Source organism: Carassius auratus, chromosome 7 (assembly GCF_003368295.1).
Source record: "Carassius auratus strain Wakin chromosome 7, ASM336829v1, whole genome shotgun sequence".
Classification (NCBI taxonomy): domain Eukaryota; kingdom Metazoa; phylum Chordata; class Actinopteri; order Cypriniformes; family Cyprinidae; genus Carassius; species Carassius auratus.
The window spans coordinates 30,786,637-30,813,694 of NC_039249.1; the positions used below are offsets into that span (position 1 = coordinate 30,786,637).

The following is a 27,058-nucleotide window of genomic DNA, read 5'->3' on the forward strand; positions in this document are numbered from 1 at the left end:
TGTCTAAATGCAAAAAAAAAAAAAAAGCCACATTAAAAGATTCATGATTGTGAGATATAAAATCACAATAATATGATCTCAGCTAATAAGGATTCTCAGAACTTTGGCTAATGTTCTGACAAGGTTCTCTCAAAGTTACAAACAAACATTACTTTATTAACAATAATTGAATGTTTGTTTAAAGTTATTGTCACGATAAGTCTACTGTGTACTATAGGAGATGATGAGACGGAGGGAATCCAGAACAAATAGAGACATTATTAACACCAAGGAACACACATGTAGCACAGGAATTTACGAACAATACCAGACACTGTAGATGGCAACACACAGGGCTTAAATTATGTGACTAATCAAGAAATGAACAAGACACACCTGGAACTAATGAACAAAATTGATTCAAGGGAGAAGCTAGGTCATGGGGAGAACATGGGGAGAAAAACACAAGACATGGGAACACAGGACTGACAGTTATCTGGTCTTTAATAATGTTCTAAAATCATTAACACAAAAAAGTATATTTATCCAGCATTATTTGAAAATAACATTTTAGTTGGATTTTGTGTAATATTTTTTAAAAGTTACTATTTGTATCAAAACATTCAGATCACATTTAAAAAGTAACTTTCCCATTATGTTTGCAATATTAGGAATGTTCCCTTAACGTTTGTATTTAAGCAAGTAAATACATTCATAAAGCATTGTAAAAGTTGGACATTTTGAACGTTATAACTGTTTTCATAACTCACTGGTAACATTAGTAAAATTCTTATTGAAAAAAAAAAATTTTTATATATATATATATATATATATATATATATATATATATTTTTTTTTATACAATTGCCGATATAGTCACAAATGCTGAATGCAAAAGCCAAGATGTCCATAGATTCTAAAAATGTTGATATGAGTCAGATAGTTCTTAGTCGTGAATAAACAGGCGGAAACGCTGAATAAATTTCTTAATGCATTTCAAAAAAGAGTAATTTGCTGAAACAGATCATGTGATGCGATAGCTGAACTAACCAATGCATCAATCTCATTGCACACCATCTCAAATATTGTTTAAAGAATTTAGAAATGAATGAGCACATAACTTTTTCACACGATTGTGATCCCAAGAGCCTGTCCTCCAACAAAAAAACAACCACATAGGTCGTTTGTGCAAGCATCTTATTACGACCTTTATTTACATTTTAGTTAAGTGTTAAGTTAAGTGCCCTCTAGTGAGTGTAAAAATAATGACATTATCGTGTTGCGTCTGTCGTCACGAAATGACGTATAACATCATTACCAATCAAAACGCACGTTTATTTAACTGCAATGTGTGGACTTTTTACACCGATCTCACAGTAATTTGTACATAATTTACTAGGTGGCTTATTCGTTTGAAAGACCTCACCTAACCCCACCCCTAAACCTACCCCTCACAGAAATCATGCAAAATAGAGCATATACATTTTATGAGCCTATGATCGCGCGATCACATATAGTCGTATAACACAATACTTTACCAACTGAGCTTCACGAAAGAGGTCGTATTTATTATTCCTATTGTCACATTGTCACAAAGTAATCTGTAAGAAATAAATGGAGAAGTTAAGAAATTTAGAAGTTTAGAAAATTATTTTCTCTTTTTTTTTGTTGAATGAAAAATCAACTTGCATTTCTCAGTCACATGAGGATGATTAAGTTACTGAGTTACATTTTGGGTGTACTGTTCCTTTAAAATTTCACTAGTAGACTGTCTCTCAGTGCTTGGTCTCTGAGTAAATGAATGCACACCCTCAGTCCTTGCAACACACTAATTGCCTCTTAGCTGTTACATAGCGTGTGCTGTCATGCATATGTGTGCAGGCACGCAGCAACCCCTTACTTAGAAATGATAAGTAATGATCCTGAGAAGAGTCTTGCTGTATTAGTGTAGTGGCTGCTCTGTTTAGTATTGTCTTGTTATTCTGGAAAACTGTTTACATGCTGCGACAGACAATCTGAGTGAATTTGTGGTTTTTCCTAATATCACTGCTCACAACCGACTTGTTAATTAGTTCATCAAGTGCAGTCAATCATTTATTTGACATTTAATAGAAAAAATGAACCCATTAATAACAAGGCTGATACTGATAAGAGTTAGTTTTTACCTGTTTTTTTTGTTGTTGTTGCCGTTACAGTGCTGACAGATTTAGTCAAATTGAGTGTTTTATTACACTGATGATCATGTTATTATTTTATAATTATATGCATCATAAGCCTCAGAGTGAAAAAATGAACTGTTTTTAGCAAAAATATTTATCTTTCCGCATATTTTATCACACACAAATGCTGAAACACTGCAGTCACAAACAACACTCATTAAAAAAACATCTGGAGTTATTTTTATTTTTATTTTTTGGTTTGACATCCCTAATATGTTATAAGTAGTTGTTTTTGTAATTTAAAGTTTTGAAGGTGAAAAATGTGGTTTCTGTGTCACTACTACTGTCACCTAGCGGAATTGCAAAAATGTATGAAGCATATTTTTAAACAGTCTTTTCAAATGCTCCTTTTCCTTATGGTGCTTACAAAACCTTACTATTTGTAACTCGTGCTGGCAAAATGACTGACAATGTGCAATTTTTCTAATATTTGCTGTTTCTATTTTGATGTTTATATTCTCCATTAAAAGACCTCCAAAATGATAGATGAGTTTTTGGATTTGACAGAAAATGACTGAGCCAAACCTGACTGAAATAGATAAAGTCCCAAAAATTAAGTTCAAATTAACATTTACATTACAAAACATAGATAAAAATATTAACATATAACTTATTTATCATTTATGAATGCATAGTCATGTTTTGTAAATGATTAGTTCATCATTAACTAATCACTTATAACCTTATAAACGTTATTATAAAATGTTACTCTGTATTGCGTGGATCTAATATAATATTACACATCTGGTGTTTTGCCCCTATAGTACCCCAACTGTTCACTTAAAGGGTTGTTCACCCTAAAATGAAATTTGGCCCATAAATTACTTATCTAGGTGTACATATATGACTTTATTCTTTCACATGAATCCAGTCGGAGTTATATCAAAAATTGTCTTTGCTCATTCAAGCTGTTTGATAGCAATCATCGGGTGTTGCAGTGCATTAGTCCAAAAGAAGTTAAATAAAAAGCGCCCATCCTTACTTACTAAGCAATCACATACTAATTGCTGTTAATAGTCTTCATCTGGTTGACTATGTCTTGTTTTAATTTTTCAGAAAATTCCTATCATATGTACATAAACTGACAGTCACCACTTATGAGCTACTACTAAATATTGTAGAAACTTAATTTTCCATAAAGCTGCTTTGCAATGAATTGTATCGTAAAAAGCGCTATACAAATAAACTCGAATTGAATTTAATTTAATTTAATTAATAAAAAGTGTCTCACACAGCTCCAGGGGTTGAACAAAGTCCTCCTGTAGTGATTTTATTTCTTTTCAAATTTTTATTAAAAATTATTTCTGAAGATTTTTTTGACATGACATTTTGACATTTTCTCATGACACATGCTATTCTCTAAGGGGCTAAAGGATACTTGGTAAAAGCCCTCTTATTTTCTTCTAAAACACTAAAATCACTTCAGCACTTTGCTGAACACCTGCAGTTCTGCTGCATTTTTTTTTTTCCATAAGTGGATTTGTGGCGACAGATGTGAATTATGCTATCATGCACTTGAAATTAGATGTGCAAGTTGTATTGGCCATCACAGGGAGAGAGCAAGGGCAGGACATTTGGAAAGGTGGATAGAGTCAGAGAGAGTTAGGGGTGGGCTTGAATTCTTCTCATTCTCGTCTGTGAGCAGCTCTGATAAACGTGTTGTAACACAGATGGGTGCCTTTGTTTTGCAGCGCAGTATAAAATGTTCTCTGCACAGCAGATGTTATTAATATGCCTGTGTGGGAAGTGATCTGGCAGCATGCTTTGTTTGTACTCATTATTGGTTACATGCAGTTGGTCACATGTTCTTGCAGTGCACACTGTACAGTATGACTACACCAGCACCCTGGCACCTCTTTCACCATGTCAAACTGGCCTGCCCCTGCCTGTAACATCCCACCTCTTAAACTGCATGTCTAGAGCTGCCTGCTTCTGTGTTTCCAGTGTGAAACATTCACAGTACCGCAGGCAGAACTAAAAGTCCATGCACTTTCCATGCACTGGTACAAATGTTCCTTCTCTAATTGTATTATTTTTTCCCACTGGTAATTTAATGCATCAGAGTGATGCATTTACACTGTTCACCGATGTATTGGAGAGAGAAAAATAATTAGATTAGGAATGCACTAATATGAAAATTCTGGCCCAAGATGAATATTCACCACAAAAAGCCTGATATTAAAATTATATTGGTTTTAATGCTGCACATGAATTTAAGTGGCACAGCACTATAATGTACAATTTGAAAAATGGTTCACAAGTAATAAACAAGTAATAATTATTAGTGCTTTTAAAGATTCTATGTGTAATCAAAATCAACACACACACACCGTTCACAGAAACAGAGCACACAGTATCAGTTTTAACATTGAAACTAGAGACAGAGGTAAGATATGGAAGTTGCAAAACATTTAGTATTAGTTAACAGCAGATTTTTTTATGTCAGAAATATGGCTATTCTGAGAAAGAGAGAGAGAGAGTTGAAAGTTGTGTTTGTGAATTACCTGCATATGTGCGATAAGCGATCCAGCATGCTATTTTATTAATACAATTCGCAGGACAGTGTGTACGTTTCTGTGCTCTGATTTTTTCTCTTTTTTTGTGCGAGTGGTATGTGTGTGTGCGTCAAGTGGCGTCAAGTTAATATAGCTTTTTATATAGACATTGCCATTCAAAAGTTTGGGATAAGTTCGTTTTTTTATGTTTTTATGAGTCTGTAATGCTCAGCAAGGCTGTATTTATTTAATTAAAAATACAGAAAAAAAAAACAGTAATATTGTGAAATATTATTGGAAATTCTAATATTGGTTTCCCGTATTATTTTACTTTAAAATATAATTTATTTATTTGATGCAGCACTAAATTTGTATCAGCCATTTCTCCCGTCTTCTGTGTCACATGATCATTCAGATATCATAATCTGTTGCTTTATTATCAGTGTTTAAACTGTGTCACACCCTTGGACTCATAATGTTGTGCTTTCCCTGCAAATGTCCCATTCCCCATGTTCTGTGTGACCCAGTTTCTGTCCCTCTTTAATTGATTGGTTCCCAGGTGTATCTCCTTAGTCCCCAGTTAAGCCTGTCTTAAAAACCCATGTCCTTTCAGTCTCATGACGACTTCTTCAGGAAACTAATTCAAACATACAACATTAAAGCATTGCTCTAAAATATATTTATGGCTAGCTAAACAAACACAAGCTGAATGGATTACTGTGGAGTAAAGATCTCAAAACACACACTGTTTAATATCATTCATGTGATTTGTTATATTTAGGTGTGGAAAAGGATTTTTGTTGTTGATTTATGTGAGCACATTAGTTGTGTGAAGCCAAATCATTGTTGGCACCTCATTCATCAGACACGTCTCTATATGCAGGTGTCCTTTTGTAGAAGTCCATCCTGTTTCAGCCCATCTGACTGTGTTTGATAATGTCCCTCACAGAGAGCATGTGATTAGATTTATCAACCTGCTAGAACAAGACGAGTCATCAGCGTGGAAATCTGATTGACTCTGCAGAGGAGTCACAGGAGCTCGGATAAAAATATGAACCACTCGTTCGGTGTGGTGTAATTTCATCCTGTAGCAATTATCCACAATCTGCGGTGTCTATAAATCCTGTTTATTTAGTAATTTTCCCTGTGTCCCTTTTTTATGTCTCACACACTTTCTTCCTGGTTTTGTGAAAATGTTCTTATTGTATCCATATTCTGGTTGAGGGAGTCACATTTATTTCTTTGGCTTCCTCTGGACCTCTTTCAGTGCTTGTGTTTGGCGGCCCACCTTCTTCAGGAAGGGCTGGGTCCTGTTCATGTGAGGTCAAGTGTGGTGGGCCGTGGACTACTTGACCAAAATCTTATATAACTCCATGAGTAATTTTTGAGCCACCTTATATAAAGTGTCTTGAAAGTGGCTGTAATTTTACCAGTACATATTACTATTGTTATTATTATTATTGCATTATTATATATGTACCAGTACATATATTAGGCTATATCATATTATATTATATACTTTTTCTTCTTCTGGAAATTCAACACATTTTTGGACACATTTTACTCTATTTTTGGTCAAATAAATACAGCCTTGGTGAGCAGAAGAGATTTCAAAAATATTTTGACTGGCAGTGTAAGTTAATTTTAGCCTCTGGAATAAACGGCGATAGTGAACACATTAATGTAATGCCTGTTAATCAATGCTGCGGCAATAAAAGCAAATAACGATCATACAAGTTGACCTACAGCCTGTGCCACATTTCTTCCACCAGTAAAAGATCCAGTTTCAATCAGAAATGCATCACATTATGAAATAAAATGGCTCGTGAAAGCCATTTAATGTGGATTTTATCCTGAAGAATTCATGGCTGTCATGCAGTATATTGGCTGCGGTGGAGCTCCTGACCTTTTTAACGTATACTTGCTGTGATGCGCTCAGCACACACTGATGTGGGGTCATTCTCAGACTGCTTATGAAATTCTGCCATTTCTCATAGCTGTGTTTAATTTCTGTGAAAGGACTTCCATTACTTGAAGCCCTATGTCTCTTTTGTTGAGTTGAAAGGCTCTGATAGCTGGCCTGCATGCTTGCAGACCAAATTCCTCCGTCAACAAAGATCCTTTGGGACAACATGCTGAGCAGACCGAGCCACTACATGTTGCCTAGGTTACGAAGTCTACAAAAGCCACCCTTGACCGCACCAGTGTGGTTTCTTATCTCTTCTGAGGGAGGAGACTCTAATTAATAGCCAGACATACTGTCACATCACTGACCCTCAGGCACATATAATGGGGTTTTAGGACACGTGTGCTTATGATTGTGTCGTAATAAAAATGTTCTGGGCAGCATGATTTTATGCGGCACTATCCTATATTTGTACATTTATAGCTTACTTGACTATTTTAACACCATGCCAGTTTAATATGGTTTATTAAAAACTAAATATAACATTGGCCAATGTCACCACAAAAACATTATGACATAAATGTATTATGATAAAATACTCTTAAAGGGATAGTTTACATGAAAATAAAAATGATGTTGTTAATTACTCGTCCTCATGTCGTTCCGAACCTGTACAAGACCTTCTACATCTTTGGAAAACAAATAATGATATTTTTGAAGAAATCTGACAGCTTTCGGTCCCTTCATAGACAGCAACACATCTAAAATGTTCAAGGCCCAGAAAGGTAATAAGGAAATCGTTAAAATAGTCCATGGGACTACCGTATCTCAATATTAACTTTATAAAACTACGAGAATACTTTAAGGGTGCAAAGAAACAACAACAACAACAAAAAACAGCTTCATTCAGCAATTTCTTTACTTTCTGACACATGGTGTCATTTTTCACCATGCATTCACGAAAGTACCATGATACATGGGTTTTATTTATGAAAAAAAAAAAAAATTGCGTGCAAAAAGTATTCTGTGTAACTTCATAAAATTAAGGTTGATCCACTGAAGTCACATGGGCTATTTTAATGATGTTCCTACTACCTTTCTGGGTCTTGAAGTGTTAGTTGTGTTGCTGTCTATGCAGGCTCAGAAAGCTCTCAGATTTCAACCAAAATATCTTAATTTGTGTTCTGAATATGAATGAAGGTCTTAGAGGTTTGGATCAACATGAGGATGAGTAATTAATGATATAATTTTTATTTTATAGGTAAACTATCCCTTTAAGAGCCTCCAGAAAGAATTAGGCATTGGTGAAACATATACTATAATGCAATAAAATATTATTAACATACATGTTGCATGCAAAAGCAACAAGTCAATTCACGTCACCTTTTTAATATATTGCACTTTTTACAACAGAGAGCAGCTTTACAGTATTCATTTACATTTACATTCTCATAGTTATAATGTATTATAAGTCTCGTATCTTGCCATCTTTCTCATGCTGCTTAATAATTTAAACTGAAAAAAAAAAAAAAAAAGAAACAATGCAATGTTTATATGTTACATTTTATTTTGATGGTCCCCTTAGTCTATTGATTTTAGCAACTTTGCAACTACACGTCAACTAACTCACATTAGAGTATTGGTAGGCTTAGGTTAAGGTTAGGGTAGAAAGAATGTTGATGTACTTGCAAAGTAACTTATTGTCAGTTTGTCTGTTGAGGAACCATCAAAATAAAGTGCTAACATATATTTAACAAACATACTACTAATACTCTAATGACCACTAGTTGACATGTAGTTGCAGAGTTACTTATCAACAGCTGTCAAAAGAGTGCAATAGAAATAATCAAGCTGATATTACAATTAAAATAGTTCAAAGCAAATATATTATATTACACATATTACACATTCATCTGATCTTATGCCTGTTTGAGGGAAAATTATTATTATTATTATTATTAATAAGTGTTCATTGATTGCTTTAAGTTAACTCGCTCACATCAAAATGAATATAAGCCTCACAGTGAACACTGAAATAGCACTCCACACCTAACCACTTGCAAGATTTAGTAATACCAGGTGCGGATCATCTATATGAGCCCCAGCGTGCGCTCTAATTGAAGTGATGAGATGTTCGGATAATTTCACTGACTCAAACCTTTAGTCTTGTTCAGCAAATTGAACAAATCTTTTTTCGAATCATTTCATTCATTTTGTTCATTTTTATAAAAATATAATTAAAATGTTACTTGTGTTACTTCCCTAACATGTCTACTAGTACTTACGCAAGCGTTGATCACTCAACAAACAATACAAAACTATAGTGCTATGAGAAACAGAAAAGATGAATTCATTGTTTACCTGGGTCTTCTGCCTATGATTAGCTCACCTCACCTCTTATCTGACAAGTCCTCGGGTTCGAGTTGTTCTTTCATCACATGACAGCCCCATAAGCTTTAACCTATGCAGTCTGAGCTGGAAGTAGAATTGATTAGTTCATCTCATGAGTCTTCAGGTTTATCGAGGCTCCGTTCGTCACGTGACAGACCCATAAACTTTGACCAATGCAGTCTTGAGCCGGAAAGAGAATTGATTAGTTCATCTCATGAGTCATCGGGTTTGAGTCGTTCCTTCATCACGTGGCAGACCCATAAGCTTTGACCATTGACTGTATAAAAGGAGTTACGCAGGCAACAAGTCTTTGTCTATATTTTTGTCTTTTTGATTTTAAGTGTACTGCCTTAAAGTTTTAATGTTTGTATTGTTTAATAAAAATAAAAAAAGACTGTATAAAAGGCTTTAACCTATCATTCGTTCTTTTGTCATGTGATGTGACAGCATTGGATAGAGAAATGAAGGTGCATAGTCATTATCATCATCATCATCATCATCATTATCATCATTATTATAATTATTATTTACGCTTACAGTTACTGCGTTTCTGGTCTCAAATTGTAGTTCTTACAATTTATAAATGTGTGAATTTCTGTCATGATGGTTATTTTCCATACAATGAATGAACAAAGGTAATAGAGAGTTGGTTGTTATTATTATTATTAAGTATCTTTCTGGCTCGGACTGCATAGGTTAAAGCTTATGGGTCTGTCATGTAATGAATGAAGTCTCGAAAAACCCGAAGACGCAATTCTTTTTCCGGCTCAAGACTGAATTGAATGAAACAGGTGAATTGCTATTCGAATTCCAGTACAGAACAGAATTTTGCACATGCGCGACTGAACGAATCACTCCCTGATATGACTTGTTCTTCCTGAGTCATATTAAAGATTCGTTCAAAATTAACAAATCGTTCAAGAACGACCCATCATTATCTAATTGAGAGCCATTGGGGCAGATTTGAGACTGCAACGCTTATTTTCACGTTAACTTACATGAATCTAGCTCTACCAAGACTGTAATAAATCTGCTTCAGCAACAGTATTTGTCTAAATCAGGACAGTAACTAGTTGGCATGTCTGTGTTTTTTTTTTTTTTTTTGTATGTGAAGTAGTGGATCAAATTAACAAAGAAGGCTATTCGTTAAAGCTTCCATGAATAGTCTTTATATGGTTCTGTTGTATTTTTATTTATTCTGAGAATAGATAAATGATATTCTATATCTATCATCACCCAGATTGCTCCACAACTTGTAACCTTTTAAATCAACATTTGGAGGTGATAAATGCTATATTAAGGCAATTATTATACAGCATTTTGTGTTGCTACACACAGCAGTGTGTAACGTTACTTTGAGCCTGTCAATCAACACTAGCGCGCCACCCACAGGATAAAGCAATGACAAAAGTCTCCATGGGTTCAGAAGTTAGAATATAAAGTTTACAAAATGTTTTTCTAATATTAGCACTTCAACCCAGAATTTGCCCCACCAAAACGTACGGTCAGTTGCCGCTACTAAGTAAGATGCTGTGCAGATCTTAAACAATGTCAAGATATATAGTCCATTATAAATGTAAAGTAGGTTTAATATGGTTTAATTCACCTTGCATGAATCATTTAAACATTCTCATACATTTTAAGTATACAAGAGAAACTTGTACAAATTCCTAAGCAAAAACTGACCATGACTTGTCATTACTAATGTTTCACTGCATGTCTTAAGTAAATCCTGACAGTAGTTTTTAATGCAAAAAGAGGGTTTGCACGGACCCAAGCTGTTTGCAAATGTGTATGTGTAATTTTGTGCACATGATAGAATTTAATTTGTATTATCTGACGAGTTGTATCTTGCATTAACGAAAGTGTTTCATGTATTAAAGCTGACTGATGAAAATGCTTTTTTGTTCACTCTCGGTGTGCAAAGACCTTGTCAATTTAAGAATGGCCTCTTTAGTGAATGCTTTTAAAAGCAGTCCTTGGTCCATCTTGTATACCAAACACTGCCAAAATAAATATACAATGCAGGTGAAAAGCATTTTAACAAGACATTGTGTCAATGCTGCTTCTGGTTTCACGACACGTACAGCAGCATATTTCTCTGAACAAGGCCAGTCATCTATTATTTTGTTTGTCAAAGCAATTACTCTGCCGTGAGAATAATGCATAAATTGCCATAAAATCTTACATTTGCCAAATGACAGTTAAACGTTTTATTAGCAAGCACATTATAGCTGAAGCAGTCACCACACAGTTGGGGTGATCAGATAAATTAGCTATTTGTCACCTGTATGAGCAATATATTGATGTACACATCACTTCTTGATTATTCCTTAATGGATTTCCCAATCTGATTTGACACACACATCATGTCTTAGCAGTTAGTTAAAGCTGTAGTGTTAAAGAAATGATATCTGAGTGCTAGTATATAATTGTCTAGTTCAGGGTTCCCAGTGGGCCCCAAGAAATCTACAAATCAGTTTTAATTTACTGCATTAGCTTGAAAAAAAGTCTGCTAATGGTGTTATTATAGCTAACTAAAGCTTAAACAAATAAACAAACAGATAAAGAAATGCATATTTACAAAAAAATGTTAAGTAAAAAGGAGGGATGTAGCACAATACAGTTAGCCTAGCAATAAATTAACAACAAAATAACTCCTGTAAACCTTTGTACACTGGAAAAAGTGTGGATTATTGTATGTCTACTTAAAATGTATTTGTACAGTGGTATTTTTTATTTTTATTATTTTTTGATTTTTACCCAAACTAGGATGGACTGGTCATTATTAAGTGGTATAAACACATGTAATGTGTGCATCATTCAAACATGGTAGACGGAGGACAATAAACACTTGCCTGCGACAATATATGGTTTATCTTTGTTCTTCAAGCCATCTTGTGTTCTTCAAGCCATCAATCCTTATCTTCATAATGATTAAATATATTTAAGCAATTGCTAACTGACATGCCTCATTCTGTGACAAGAAGCCAAATCAGATCACAAAAGAAGTAATTTTAAACACTCCACTAATGTTGTGAAGTTATAATTGTTCTTTTTTGTTGGACAGCAGGTTTAGAAACACTTCTCATTGCAAGTCATTACAAGGGAAGGTGTTTGGCGTATGTGGTTTTTCAAAAACACGTTATTAGCAGGGAGGCAATTCCTCATGCCACCAATTCTGAGAGAAATAATAAGCAAAAAAAAAAAAAAAATTAAATGCAAAAAAAAAGAAAAAAAGAAATGCAATTCACAGGTGCATACTGAACCGTATATATCGTACTGAACATTTTGATAATATATAAAGAATTGTCAACATCTCTAGTAAAAAGTGTAACTAAAATTAAAACATAAAATAATAATAATTAAAAAAAAAATTATTTTGATTGGCAAAAATTAGCTAAATATGACTTTTTTCAAGTTTAAAATTAAATTAGCATTAATTTTTTAACATTTTTAGTTAATTTTGTTATTTTTATAATATGTACTTTAGTTATATTCATGGTTGTAAAACAACTTGTATTTGTTGAGAACACCCCCTACCTAGCAACCTCAGGTCATGGATGGTCTCATCTTGTTGGTGACACTGTAGGCTACAAAAAGCTGTTTTTAACAACCATGATGCAGTTTTCTTTAGTGTAATTTATTCCATAATGGATACAAACAATACTGTCCCCGAAATGAGACATAAACAAAGGAATTACCATCCATATTACAACATTATAGCTTTGTTGGACTAAAAGTGCGCTATGAGATGTCTTTCAGAAGACCCTTACCTTTCAACCTAAACCGGTATTTAGAGCTGTGGATTAGTTTATGGCTCGTTACTACAACAGATCTGGTATGTACAGTACTGCGTTTTGATTGTGCATTTAATCTATTCATAAACATTGACACAAGCAAACAAAGAGCGTTCAGTGTGCCCGCATCCAGGTGCAGGTTAACAGGTTAATATAGTAAACATCTCAGTTACATGTGTAACCCTCGTCCCTGAAAGGAGGAAACAGAGATGTCATAAAGTGACAGAGCAAAGCTAGGTTCACCACCTGATCCCTGATGGTAGGAACCTTGGGCACGTCAACAGGCCGGGATCTCAGTGTTGCACTGGAATCAGCTGGCTCCAAAGGCTTGAAGGGAGCAGTTTGTAGGGCTCTTAGCACCAATGGCAAATTCCAAGAACATAAGCAGAGGGGCCTAGGAGTATGTAACCATCTGGTCCCCCTAAGGAACCTTCCCCATCAACCTCTCCTCTATGGGGTTGTGGTGTGCGGAGATAGCTGCAATGTAAACCTTAGGGGTGGAAGGTGACACCCTAAGCTCCAACCCTTGCTGTAAGAAGAAAAGCACACCTCTGATTGAACATTTCTGGGGGGTCCTCATAGTAAGAGGAACACCAATCGATGAACAAGTTCCACTTCAAAGCATAGGCCCATCTCTTGGACTGTGCTTGACTGTGCTGACCAGTCCATCCCTTCCCTAAAGGCACCCTCTGAGGCAGCCCAGGGCAAGGCTCACTGCCAGCAACTCGAGGCAATTGATATGCCAACGCAGTTGGGGACCCGTCCATACATCTGACACTGTGTGCCCATTGTACGTGGCTCCCCTGCCTGTGTCCAAGGCATCTGGGGAAACCACTGCATGCCTGAATACCAGTTCCAGGGTTACTCCTGCCAGAAGGAATGAAGGATCTGACCATGGGATGAAGGTTCTGTGACAGGCCGGTGTAATCTGAATCCGGAGAGTGCTGTGTAGCCACGCTCACCTCTGGACTCGTCCATGGAGCCAGTGCTGAAGCAATCTCATATGGAGCAGACCGAGCAGAACTACCGCAGTGGTTGCAGCCATATGCCCCAAGAGCCTCTGGAACTATTTCAGTGGGACCTCTGTCCTCCCTTTTAAAGTCTTGAGAGAGTTCAGCACTGACTGAGCATGTTCCTGGGTAGGGTTTTAATTTCTGGTTGACCGCATCCAGCTCCGTTCCCAAGAAAAGAGATCCTCTGCATTGGCACGATTTTTCTCTTTTCCCAGTTGACACAAAGACCCAACTGACTGAGGTGTCTGAACACCATCTCTGTGTGCGCACAACTAATTGTGAGTCATCGACTGTGCGAGACATGAGTATGCAAACAGGTGAAGACACAGGTGAGAGGGACAGCCCGAAGGGCAGGACCTTGTACTGATATGCCAGACCCTCGAAAGTGAAATGCAGGAATGGTCTGTGTCGTGGTAATATCGAGACATGAAAGTACGCATCCATCCTTCAGGTCCATTGCTGCAAACCAGTCTTGGGGACAGATGCACTCAAAAATGTGTTTCTGTGTCAACATTTTGAATTGCAGCTTGTGAAGAGTGCAATTCAGAACTCGCAGATTGGTTGCAAAATTCAAAATTGCTTGTAATCCACTGCTTTTCTTGGTCACAATGAAGTAAGGGCAGTAAAACCTTGTCATCATATTGGCTGGAGGGACAGGCTTTATCGCGTCCTTCACCCATGAACTTGGTGGGACGCTGGGTGAATTGAATCGTGTAGCATGATGGAGTCTAATGGTCCACAGGAGCCACAGAGATGGGACCTGCATGACCCCCACCGACTAACCACTCATCCAGCCTTAAAAAACTGGGACATGGTGCAGGATTCCACACAAGCCCAACATTCTCTGCGCCCGAGAAAGCATAGAAGTCATCTCTGGGTCTGACTTGTGTAAAGCCACTCTTCTTAAACGGGGGAATGCAGCCGAGTCGACATCCACCGGAGAGAGAGAGCTCATCCTTCGATGCAGAGAACGACATCTGGTCATCAGGTGGAGCAAAATGGATACAAGCGGTACACTCTGTCTTACAGAGTGCCAAGTGCGCACCTAAGCCAGCTCCACCGGCTGCAGAGAGCTTGAGGGGTGATTATCTTCCTCTGGAGAACCCTTCACTGTGATCATCAAATCATTTCTGACTCTACCGGAAAGCAGTGGTCGAGGGATGATGAACCATGACAAATGATGGATTGTGGCAGAGGGAAACATTTGACATCTTTTATGCAACTCTGAAGTGGTCCACAAAATCCACAAAAGCTTCCTCAGTGTGCTTAATATCCAGACACGTGTGGCAGCGATCGTGACCATCCTGAGGCGTCAGGTAACGATCACATTCAGAAAGGCACGGGTGATAAGATATCTTTAAAAAGACACGATCACTCACGTTTCTTTGCTATTTTAGTGCTGAAGCATGCAGGGGAGCAGGCCACCACACAATCCTAGTATGGCTGTCTTCACGAAGGATGATTTTCTTTCCTGTAAGACTGTGACCACCACTGCTGATTGCTGTAACACCTGCTATCGTCAATCACTCAAAGAGGGAGAGCAGTAGTGATACACCACCTTTTAGCTTTGAAGCGAATAAATGCAGTGCACCTGCTGCCTCTTATACCCATGCTGCACGGTGTGGCTTCCAGATGCGATTCCACATGCCAATGTCCATTGGCTCGTTTAGTTACACTCTAAATGGATCAGTCTCTCTGGGGAGATCCCAATTCGTCAGTAATGACATGATGTCAAGAGTGACCCAATAAAGGGGACTGGAAAGGGAAAGTTGAGAAAGCCTTCACACAAAAAAACAGAATTCATTTTCTACTAGCTAGTAGAAGTACAGTATATTGATATTTCATCTCAGCAGTCAGATGTTGCGTGTTTGTGCACAGGGTCCAATAAACCACATTCCTCTGCCAGTGCTTAAATCCCACTGCAGTCTAGAGCTGTGTTACTCATTGCAAAATGTAACTACAGTATTTGCATTTTTTTTTATGGAAAGCAGCATGTTAAATTTCTTTTGCATTTATTTTTCTCAGTCAGTTGGAAATTACTTTTTTTCCTCTTAAAAGGGTCATATGATGCTATTTAAAATTTTCATTTCTCTTTTGAGTGTTACAAGGTCTTGGTGCATGAAGAAGATCTGTAAAGACTCAAATCCAAAGAAATATTCTTTGTCACAGTTTAGACTCGGCCACGCCCCCACTAAAATGGCTCATTCAAAAACGCCCGCTACGTCAACATGTCTACATCACTATGTGGAAATATTTGCACAATCCCACCCAAATGTTCACACAAAGAAAGAAGACTAGTTTCAGTAACTGCAGCTAGTGTTAAAGCACCCAAGTCAGAGAGATCCTAAAGTAGATGCATTTAAGAATCTTTAAGATTACTTGCAACAGAACAACAACGGATTTTGTAGAACTTTGTAGAAAATTACACATTTGAGAGAGGTGGGGCATAGAGGACCAACAATAATGTACAGTATTTGAAAAAAAGCATTATATGACCCCTTTAAATAAAAGTTATATGCTCCACCTGAAATCGTTTTCACACTTGAACGACTGTCGATCAATAAAATGTCAATATAAAAATACCTTGTTAACACTTTACAGTAAGTTTCCATTTGTTAAATATGGCATGAACTAACCATGAAAAATTTGGATCTGTTAGAAGGATTTTACAGCTTATATATTTTTATCTATTATATTATATTATATTATTATTATATTATTATTAATATTAGCTTATTATTAGTCTTATGTTGGAAGGAACTTGAGCTTGAGCTGAAATTGTTCTTTAATATAGTATATATTCAAATAAATATGCATTTGTGGAGCTCTGCTTTCTATTTTATAGCTACAAACTGCTGTATGTTAGTGCGTGGCTGATGTTGCTAGATGTGGAAAGGTCACAGGCGACAGTCAAGCACAAAGGTCAATCAAAGTGACATTGAAACCCAAACAAAACCGAGACTCACGCACAATGTGAGTGTTATGTAAGGATGTTGTTTGCATGGAACATTGTTTTCCCTCAGTATAATATTCTCCTTTTTGCAAATCATTTGCAAATCACCATCCCACAGAAGCAGCTTTTTAGTTAAAGCATTGGTTACCACTTCATTAGATTGTCACACATATTACCTAATAGAGATGTCAGTGAAGTTTCAAAATACATATGGTTTAAGATTTTTTTTTATTTTTTTATTTAGGGGATAACATAAAATTTGCAAGATCACATTTGTCACCACAACAAAATGTATTTGTTAAGAGTAAAAAAAAACGTGCGCGCACACACACACACATACACACACAAAGTGTGATTTGTTATTTTGTTGGTTTGAGCCAACCTCAACCTCCTGTTTAAAAAGGAATGAACAAAAATCTCCCAACATCTGTGCTTACATAAATAGAGTAATGGGCAAAAATGTATATGTATCGATTCGATTTTGCTTAAAATGTACTTTTAAGGAAAACCTTTAGTTTGACATTTTTAGAAATTGTGTTAAGAAGATTGTGTAATGTTTTTAAGTAAACTTAAGTGTTCCTTCATTTCATTATTCTTATATTATAGGCAAGTACAGTTTTGTAAAATTATACTTTTAAGATTTGAATATTTCAATACAATTAAGCACAACTCTTTTTCTCAAGGGTTTCCCTAATAAAAGAACACCAGTGAAGGCATTCATTCATGAGCTGTCATGTTATTAAGCACAATCGGTGAATGTACAGGTAAACGCGTTCAGTGCCATTTTCCTTCTGTAGCCTCTGTTCTCTGACACATTTCATTATCAGGGGGACGCCAACCTTCTCTTTCTTTGACCCTCACAGAGTCCCCGCTGAAAGGAGATGACAATCAGCTAGATCGATCTTTTTCTGACTCGTCCTTGTTCAACCACTGGGGTCAGGATCTGGGGCCAGAGAGCCGCAGAGTGGCCCTTAAGATGTTCCAGTATTACGGCTACAACGGTTACCTCAGTGACCGCCTCTCTATGGACAGACCCATCCCAGACTACAGACCTGAAGGGTGAGTGTCTGACAGTCTGTCTGTCCTTTACTCACTGTCACAGCGAATGCCTGCATGAACTAATGTGATTTCTGAGCACAAATAAATGTTTGTAGTCAGCAAAAGCCTTGTGGTCATTTCTCACTGAAATATGATGGTAATATAATAGTATTTTGATATATTCCCATGGCGTTTTCTCGGAGGAGGCAAACAAGAGCAGTGTGCTCTCAAAAACAAATTTGGATGAGAAGATTATTGCCTTCTTTTTGTTTCCTCTGGCCCATCACCACCAATATGAACTGATATATATATATATATATATAAACAACTACCATATTCATGTAGCATGGTATTTACAACGGATCCCAAGTATACGACTTTCCCTTTTTTTTTCATATACTTGCGCATATGTTTCTTTTGCTTGCCAAGGCTACATTTATTTGATGAAAAATACAATAAAAAAGCATAAAACATTGTGAAATAACATTACAAATTTAATTTTTAGCAGTAAAAATTGTCTTCCACACCACTTATGACATGACGTGACATTCAGCCAAGTATGGAGACCCATACTCAGAATTCGTGCTCTGCATTTAACCCATCCAAAGTGCACCCACACAGAGCAGTGAAATACACACACATGGTGAACACACACCTGGAGCAGTGGGCAGCCATTTATGCTGTGGCACCAGTTGAGCAGTTGGGGGTTCGATGCATTGCTCAAGGGCACCTAAGTTGTGGTATTGCCTGCCCAAGATTCGAACCCACAGCCCTAGGATTAGGAGTCAAACTTTCTAACCACTAGGCCACAAATCCCCATTATTAGAAAATTATTATAAAAATTTGCAAATCATAATGATTTCTGAAGGATTATGTGACACTGAAGATAAGTTCAAGTTCAAGTCTGCTTTATTGTCAATTTCCACATGTACAGTACCCCAGTGCATACAGATAACATTAACATTAAAGCCTAAAAAAATCTAGATCAAATATAAATGTAGATACAACTATACAATAAGGGAATGTAAAAAAAGGCATATAATAAAATTAAAAATAAAGTTAAATAAAGCAGTGCAAGGCAAATGACAGATATAGTGCAAATCAATGAAGTGAACAACAGTGCAGATAAGAGATTTTTAGAGAGAGAAAAAAAAAATCCCTTATTAAAAATATCTTATTAAGTCTGATTAAAGTGACAAGTGACCAAGGGCTCAAGAGCAGTTATTTTATTTAACTGACTGATAAGGTAGTGGAATGACGTCAGTTCCATGCTGAATGAGGTAGTGAGCAGACCAATGCTGCACAAAGTGACTGGTGCATCATTTAATTAGTGTGTGTGTGTGTGTGGGGGGGGGGGGGGGGTTCATAGATCAGTTGTGCCTGGGGCAGAAGAGGGGAGGGGGGGGGGGGTGTAGGTTCGGGAGTGAGTTCAGCTTCCTGACAGTCTAGTGGATGAAGCTGTCCTTCAGTCTGCTGGTCCTGGCCTGGAGACTCCGCAGTCTCCTCCCTGATGGTAGCAGGTAGCAAGTAATGATGCTAATAAATTACATTTAAAAATATATATATAATTAGATTTTACATTTTATTTTAAAATGTAAAAAAAAAAAAAGTAAAAAAAAAAAAAATCACAATACAACATATTGAAAAAAAACATTAAAAGAAAATCCAATTTTTTGACCAGTAGGGTATAAAAATACTGCTGAAAATTAGTGTAAAGGCATACACTGTTTTTTTTTTTTTTTTTGCAGTCTGTTATGAGTTGAAAGCATGGCAACATAAGGTTTACACCAACGACTCTATTTTGACAGGCTTTGAAAGAGGTGTGTGTGTGGAGAAACATAATTACTCCATAACCTGTAATTACTGGATGTGTCTTGCTGGCAGCAACATAAAGAACTCCTTCACGTCTGATCACATCTGTTCTTTTCTCTCCGTGAAGCCAAATTGCTATTGAGTACCTGGGTCTGAAAACCTTCAAAACCCACTTGTTATAAACTCCAGTCTGCCAAGAACATCAAAACATTACCTATCATTGTAAAGACCACCATATTTACCAAAAGGTCCTATGTGTCTTATTGCCTTTTGTCTCTCATTAGTATTTCCGGTGATTTCCATATAAAGGAAACAGAATAGGGTGTGAAACTGAAGATGAAGTCACGTTTAAATAAATGGTCAGCAAAGAAGTTGCCTAAACTTTTGAAAATGCTGATTGTAAACCTCTGGAGGTCAAACTAAATATTATATGAGCTTTTTTTTATTTACTATAAATTTTGCATGAGGTATGCAGTTTTGCAACTCTGTTACTAAAACTGTTTGGTTGCTAAAACTGTCTAAATATATCTTAAACACCGATTTGTGTGATGTTATTATTTTGGCAATAATTATTAAATATGCAAAAATTAAATAGTAAACATTTTTAGAATAATGTAAGAAGTATATACACCACTGGTCTACAGTTTTTAATTTGGATTCATTTGATCAAAAATACATTACAACTGTATTATTACCATTTAAAGTACATTATTTTCTATATGAATATAAAATACTTCTCAAAAGTCTGGAATCATTACAGTTTTTAAATGTTTTTAATGAAGTCTGTTCTGCAATAAGGCTGGATTTATTTGCTAACAAATACAGTAAAAACAGTAATATTGTGAAATAGTATTGCTATTTAAAATAATAGTTTTCTATTGTAATACATTTTAAAATAAAATTTATTTCTGTGATGGCAAAGCTGAATTTTCAGCATCATTACTCCAAGACTTCAGTGTCACGTGATCCTTCAGAAGTCATTCTGATATACTAATTTGCAGATCAGTTATTGTAAACTGCTATCAAATATTAACAATGATTCTTATTATTATCAGTTTTGAAAACATAATAGTAGTAGAAAAGATCAAATAAACAAAAACATTTTAACAATATTTTAGATTAAAAATGTATTTACTTTTGATTCACATTTGATCTAATGCATCATTGCTAAATAAATATATCATTAGTATTTTACATTTAAATGCATATCCAAAAAAATATTAAGCAGAAAAAAATGTTTTCAGTACTAATAGTATCATTTATATATAGTTATCAAATATACAGTATATCATATATTTGAATTATTGGTTTACAGGTATAACAGGTTTGAATATTTAAGCATTATAAACTGAAATTAGATTATTTAACTAAATTTGCATTCAGCAGATTTTTTAAAATTCTGATTATGAAAAAACTTTAAGGTGGGACATCAACATTGTAAGCTGTTCAAAAGTAGTTATTTTGCAAGCTTGCTAAAAAAAACTATTTTAGTAATACTTTGTGTTTTAGAAATTAAAAGGACATCGATTTTGTATCCAGTTCTTGGAAATGCCTTGACACATTGACATTTGTGCTCCTTTATTTCATCTCTTTTCACAGGTGCAAAAACAAGTCTTACCCGTCCAACCTTCCGCAGGTTAGTATAGTCTTCATCTTTGTGAATGAGGCGCTCTCAGTCATTCTGCGCTCCATCCATTCGGTCATGAACAGAACCCCGCACCACCTGCTCAAAGAGATCATACTGGTAGATGACAACAGCAATAACGGTAGGTTAACACACAGCACAAAATGCTTAAAATGTTTGTCAATTGTGTAATCTTTGTCTCACAAGCTCTAAGTAGTGAGTGCCATTAATGTGAAGCATTGGCCTAACTATTTCCTGTGAGACTGGAACAAAGCAGCAGCAACCTCATGCATTTCTTTTTAGTGCTCTCTTGTGTTGGACTTGCTAGTTCTCAGTGTGAGGCTTATAGTCTTAATAATTACTGCTGTTTGGCTTCTCAACATTCTGTCTTCAATCAAACCTTTCCGTCTGCTTAATTAGCCGCTCTGCTCATTGGATTAAAGTGACTAGTGATAGAATACTAATCAGCTGCACACTGAGAAATATTTACCCCAGAAAGCTTAAACCTAAGAAACATGATGAATTACTCTGTTTCTCCAACATCATGCACCTCATGTTCTGGACTGTTGTTGCATGTAGCTGGTTTGTCTGCTTGCCTTCTTTGCTCATTATTACTTTAATTTCCACCAATTTGGTGCTGTAGTAAGATCATTAATTGACAGACTGATGAATACAGCTCCGGTTATATTTAACATGAATCAAAAGAAAATAATACCATGAAAGGTCAGGCTGGTAAATTTATTTGGCTATTGGCTATTTTGTCATTATTGCATTCATTATCAAATTGTTAAAGGGAGGGTGAAATGCTCGTTTTCACTCAATATCCTGTCAATCTTGAGTACCTATAGAGTAGTACTGCATCCTTCATAACTCCAAAAAGTCTTTAGTTTTATTATATTCATAAGAGAAAGATAGTCTGTAACGATTTTTCCCGGAAAAACACGACCGGCTGGAGGCGTGACATGTGGGCGGAGCTAAAGAATCACGAGCGCCAGTAGGCTTTTGCGTTGAGAGCATGTGGAAACTGTGACACCGTGAGGAAAAAACCAACCAAAACAAACCATGGCTAACAGTCAGATTCAGCGTATATTTATGATCCAGAATCAGATCCAGAGGCTGAAATTTAACAAGAGCAGCATCAGCAACAACGTCTCTATGTGGTATGTACTGAAACTGTATATATTTGCTTAGCGGTTTTGGAAAAAATTCCACTTAGTCACTGCAGTTTGATGACAACATCGCATGTTGTTTACTTGATGTACTTACGCGCCGATAGCTAAGTTAACAACACAGAGATATTTGAAGCAGTTTTACTCACCGCATGGGGTTCCAACACACGATCGTGACCCTTTTTCGTTGGGACTGCATTATCCTTAAGAAATAAACAATGTGCAAATTCGGCGTCAAACTGGACCTTGTTTGTAAAACAAGCATCTTCGAAATGCAGAGGAACAAACACAAACATTTATTTATTTATTTATTTATTTAAATGGACAAAATCATTGAATGAAGACTTGTTTCGTCCAGTTTTTTTTTTAAAACAAAGTATGTCCGGTCTAAACTTGTATCCCAATTCTTTTGTTATTATTTAACATCTGCAACTGAAATGTATCCTTGCCTACTGTGTAAGTAGACTGTGAAGCTGTTTCAAACATAAAGCTTACATGATGAGCTGCTCTCTGCGGCGAAAGCAGGTTTAAATATAAAGATGTGTCTATCATTTCAAAGGTTCAATAGCGTAATCTATATAATGTATATAAATATATAATTATAATATAGAAAATATATTATAATTTATTATAATAAGAAAAAAAACTTATAATAAGAAAAAACAAAAGGACTGTTAGGCCCTTTCAGTTGTGATTATTATCTCTCAACATCTCTCCTTAATGTGAGAGCTACTTCTGGGTTCAGCTTATTCTTTATTCTACTGGGCAGACACCATGACCAACATGAAGAGAAAGAGGGTAAAGTGACCCAGATGATTCCTCACTAATTGTACCATTTTTAAAGGACCAACGGCCTGCTCTCTCAGCTGGCATAATCTTGTGAGTCCTGACAGCTTTATCTTTACATTCAGAGATGAAGGTTGTGAAGCGGCCACTCAACATGAGACTTTATGTCAACAGTGGGACCGACAGAGAATCTGTCAACCTTCAGTGAAGGCCAAAGAAAATTAAATCCCACTCTCCTCAAAACCCGAGAATGAGCTGACAAATATTCTATGCCTCTGCAGTGGACAAATGATGAATAACCACCTTATCATCAGAGAGAGAGAGAGAGAGAGAGATGACTTACACTGCAAAAAAAACAATTCCTTGCTGAGCATTTTAGTCAGTAAAAATATCTAAACATTTTTCTAAATAAATTTACTTGAGAAGAAAAATGCTTAATTTAGAATTACTTTCAGAAAACATATATTTGGTTAAGTTAAATGTCTTAAATGCAGAATTGCATGCAATAATAAGAAAATTATTCACCCTCAGGCCATCTGAGATATACAGTAGATGAGTTTGTTTCTTGACTGGAAAAGATTTGGAGAAATTAAGCATTGCAGTACATCACTTGCTCACCTGTTGATCCTCTGCAGTGACTGGGTACTGTCAGAATCAGAGTTTAATCATGCAGCCAAAGGAACTGTCATAGAACGTTCCTGGTTACTTAACTGTAACCTTGTTCCCTGAGAAAGCGGAACGAGATGCTGCACTGCTCAGCGCATTGGGAAACGTCTTATTCGTGACCAGCTGTATATAAAGTGTGTAACACGTCGATAGAATTGACCCGGTGGTAATATAGCCTCGGTTGATGATGTCATCGGAGCGTGCGCCCGCAACACGGGGCTATAAATAGATACGCCACAGGTGCATCAACAGGACATTTCGTCTGAAGAGCAGTCCTGGGACATATTCAAGGTTACAGTTAAGTAACTGGGAACATTCCCTTTCGAAAGCTTCAGTCGATGCTGCTCTGCTACTTAACTGTAACCTTGTTCCTTGAGAAAGTGGAACGAGATTCTGCGCTGCATTGCCGTACTGAAAATGTCCCAGGACTGCTCTTCAGATGAAATGTCCTGTTGATGCACCTGTGGCGTATCTATTTATAGCCCCGTGTTGCGGGTGCATGCCCCGATGACATCATCAACCGAGGCTATATTACCACCGGGTCAATTCTATCAATGTGTTACACACATTATTCACAGCTGGTCACAAATAAGACGTTTCCCAATGCGCTGAGCAGTGCAGCATCTCATTCCGCTTTCTCAAGGAACAAGGTTACAGTTAAGTAACTGGGATTGTTCCCTTTCGAAAGCTTCAGTCGATGCTGTGCTGCTCAGCGCATTGGGAACGAGAATAACCACGCCGTCGTGCTTGAAAAATGTCTGGACCCCTAAGGTTGTGCAGGTGTGCTATCAAACCAGAAGAAGGCCTCAGACATTAGCTTGTGATGTTGACTAAAGGACATGAGAGCCTGGAGTAGCATGCACATCCAAACTATAAAATCTTATAAATGTGTGCGGAGAGGACCAACCTGCCGCATCACAAACCTGTTGCAAAGGGGCACCCTTTACTAAAGCATTAGAGAAAGCGACCCCTTTGTGGAGTGAGCTCTAAGACCTATAGGTGAAGCTTGACCGCGGCTCATAAGCCAAAGCAATAGCATCCCTGACCCAGTGAGACATGGTCTGCCTGGTGGTGGCAGCTACTCCTCTGTTACCACCACCATAACAGACGAACAGCTGCTCCGACTTACGCCACTGGCTAGTGCGGTGGACGTAAGCCTGAAGAGCACGGACTGGATACAGTCTATAATATTTCTCTTGCTCTGGTGTTGTGAATGACGGAGGGCAGAATGACTCTAGAATGACTGGATGTGCAGCCGAAAATGGAACCTTAGGCAGGTAATCAGGATGAGGATGCAAAATCACTTTTACCCTGCCTGGGGCAAAGTCTAAGCATGATGGTGTTTAGATAGACAGAGCCTGCATATCCCCAATTCTCTTCAAAGAAGTTATTGCCATGAGAAAAAAACATTTTTTTTAAAAGTCAGAAGTTTATCAGTCGCTGACTCTAAAGGTTCAAAGGGGGTTTCAACCAGACCCTTGAAAACTATAGCTAAGTCCCAAGAGGGCATCTCGGTTTTCACTGCAGGATTCAGTCGTCTGGCCCCACAAAGGAAGCGAGAAAGCAGAGGGTGTATCCAGAGTGGCATCCCGTCAATCAAGCGGTGGCAAGCCGAAATAGCGGCCACATAAACCTTAAGAGTAGCACGGCATGTGCATGTTGACAACTTTTCTTGCATGAAGTCCAGAACTGAAGCAATGTGGCAGTTGACTGGATCAACATTGTGTACCACACACCACCTGTCATAGACACCCCATTTACTGGCATACCTCTGTCTGGTGGAGGGAGGTCTAGCACTAAGAATGGTATCAATAACCTCCGGCGAAAGCCCTGTGTTCCTCAGTTGGTACCATTCTGGGGGCCAAACGTGAAGATTCCACAGGTCGGGCCTGGGATGGAATATCGTGTCCCCTGTCTGAGACAGAAGGTCCGTCCTCTCCGGAATTGCCCACGGCAACCCGTCGAGGAGAGATATTATCTCCCTTAAACGCTTTGACTGTACAGTTTAAGCCTCGAAGATCCAAGATTGGGCACACTCCCCCACCCTTCTTGGGAACCAGGAAGTATCTGGTGTATTAGCCCGACTCTCTCCTTGGACAAGGAACATGTTCTATGGCCTTTTTGCCCAGAAGAGTCTGTAGCTCTCAAGACAGTACCTGCATCAGCTCTGGTTTCACGGAAGTGGAGACCACGCCGTTGAAATGTGGAGGATGACGAATAAATTGGATCCTGTATCCTATCCGTACTGTGCTCAATATCCTCGCAGAAAAGCTCGGCAGAAGCTCCACGCTGCCAGACTCTCTGAGAGTGGTACCAATTTTAACACTTCCTTTTAAGGGGATGTTAGATGTTAGGTGTCCTATAACGTAACGTAACTAATGTTGTCCTTCAACATCTTGCTGGAAACCAATGCCCCCCGAAGCACAAGAAGTGGCGGGGATGGAGGTTTTTTTTAGGGTAACGGGAAGGGGTGAACGCTCCCTTGTGTGCCTAGAGTCACTAGCTCAGTGCCCTGAATCGGCGGGCTGGCAGGGGACGACCGTACTAGCTGCCCTAGAGACCTCCATAGAGGAAGTATGCCTCTTAGCACCGCTAGTTTCCAGACAGTAACTGCGAGAAGCGCTCACTGTAGATCACAGCATCCTGAAACACCAGCAGGGTTGGCAGAACTGAGGCTACTGAGGAGAGACGGGCACAGTTTAATGCGGTGCCAATGGCCCCTCCCCTTGAGACAAATTCATGTCTCAACGAAGCTCAGGGACCACTTCCTTGTGTGCCCAGAGCCACTAGCTCAATGCCCTGAAGTGGCGGACTGGCAGGGGATGACTGTACTAGCTGCTCTAGAGACCTCCGTAGAGGTAGCGAGCCTCTTAGCACCGCTAGTTTCCAGGCTGTAACTGAGACGATCACTCGCCGGAGATTGCTGCACCCTGCAACACTGATAGGGTTGGAAGAACGATCTCCTGAGAGCACTGAGAAGAGACGGGCACCGTGTAATGCGGTGCCAATGGCCCCTCCCCTTGAGTACGGCAAGGGAGGAACTGACTAATGCCTCTTCAATACCTGTCAAAATGTGCTCATAGGTGGGCTGCTCATGGCCTGATGACATCATCAACCGAGGCTATATTACCACCGGGTCAATTCTATACACTTCTATTGATAAGACATTTCCCAATGCGCTGAGCAGCGCAGCATCGACTGAAGCTT

The 27,058-nt window shown here is 37.7% G+C and overlaps 1 protein-coding gene across 1 annotated transcript in view; it reads left to right on the top strand.

The window, feature by feature from the left end:
* galnt18b (UDP-N-acetyl-alpha-D-galactosamine:polypeptide N-acetylgalactosaminyltransferase 18b) overlaps positions 1-27,058 on the top strand; it is a 102,044-nt gene that overhangs the window by 30,385 nt on the left and 44,601 nt on the right. The window contains exons 2-3 of the mRNA XM_026268417.1: positions 17,620-17,815; positions 21,206-21,372. Of these exons, the coding sequence (XP_026124202.1) occupies positions 17,620-17,815; positions 21,206-21,372 (363 nt within the window). The remainder of the gene's footprint in view (positions 1-17,619; positions 17,816-21,205; positions 21,373-27,058) is intronic.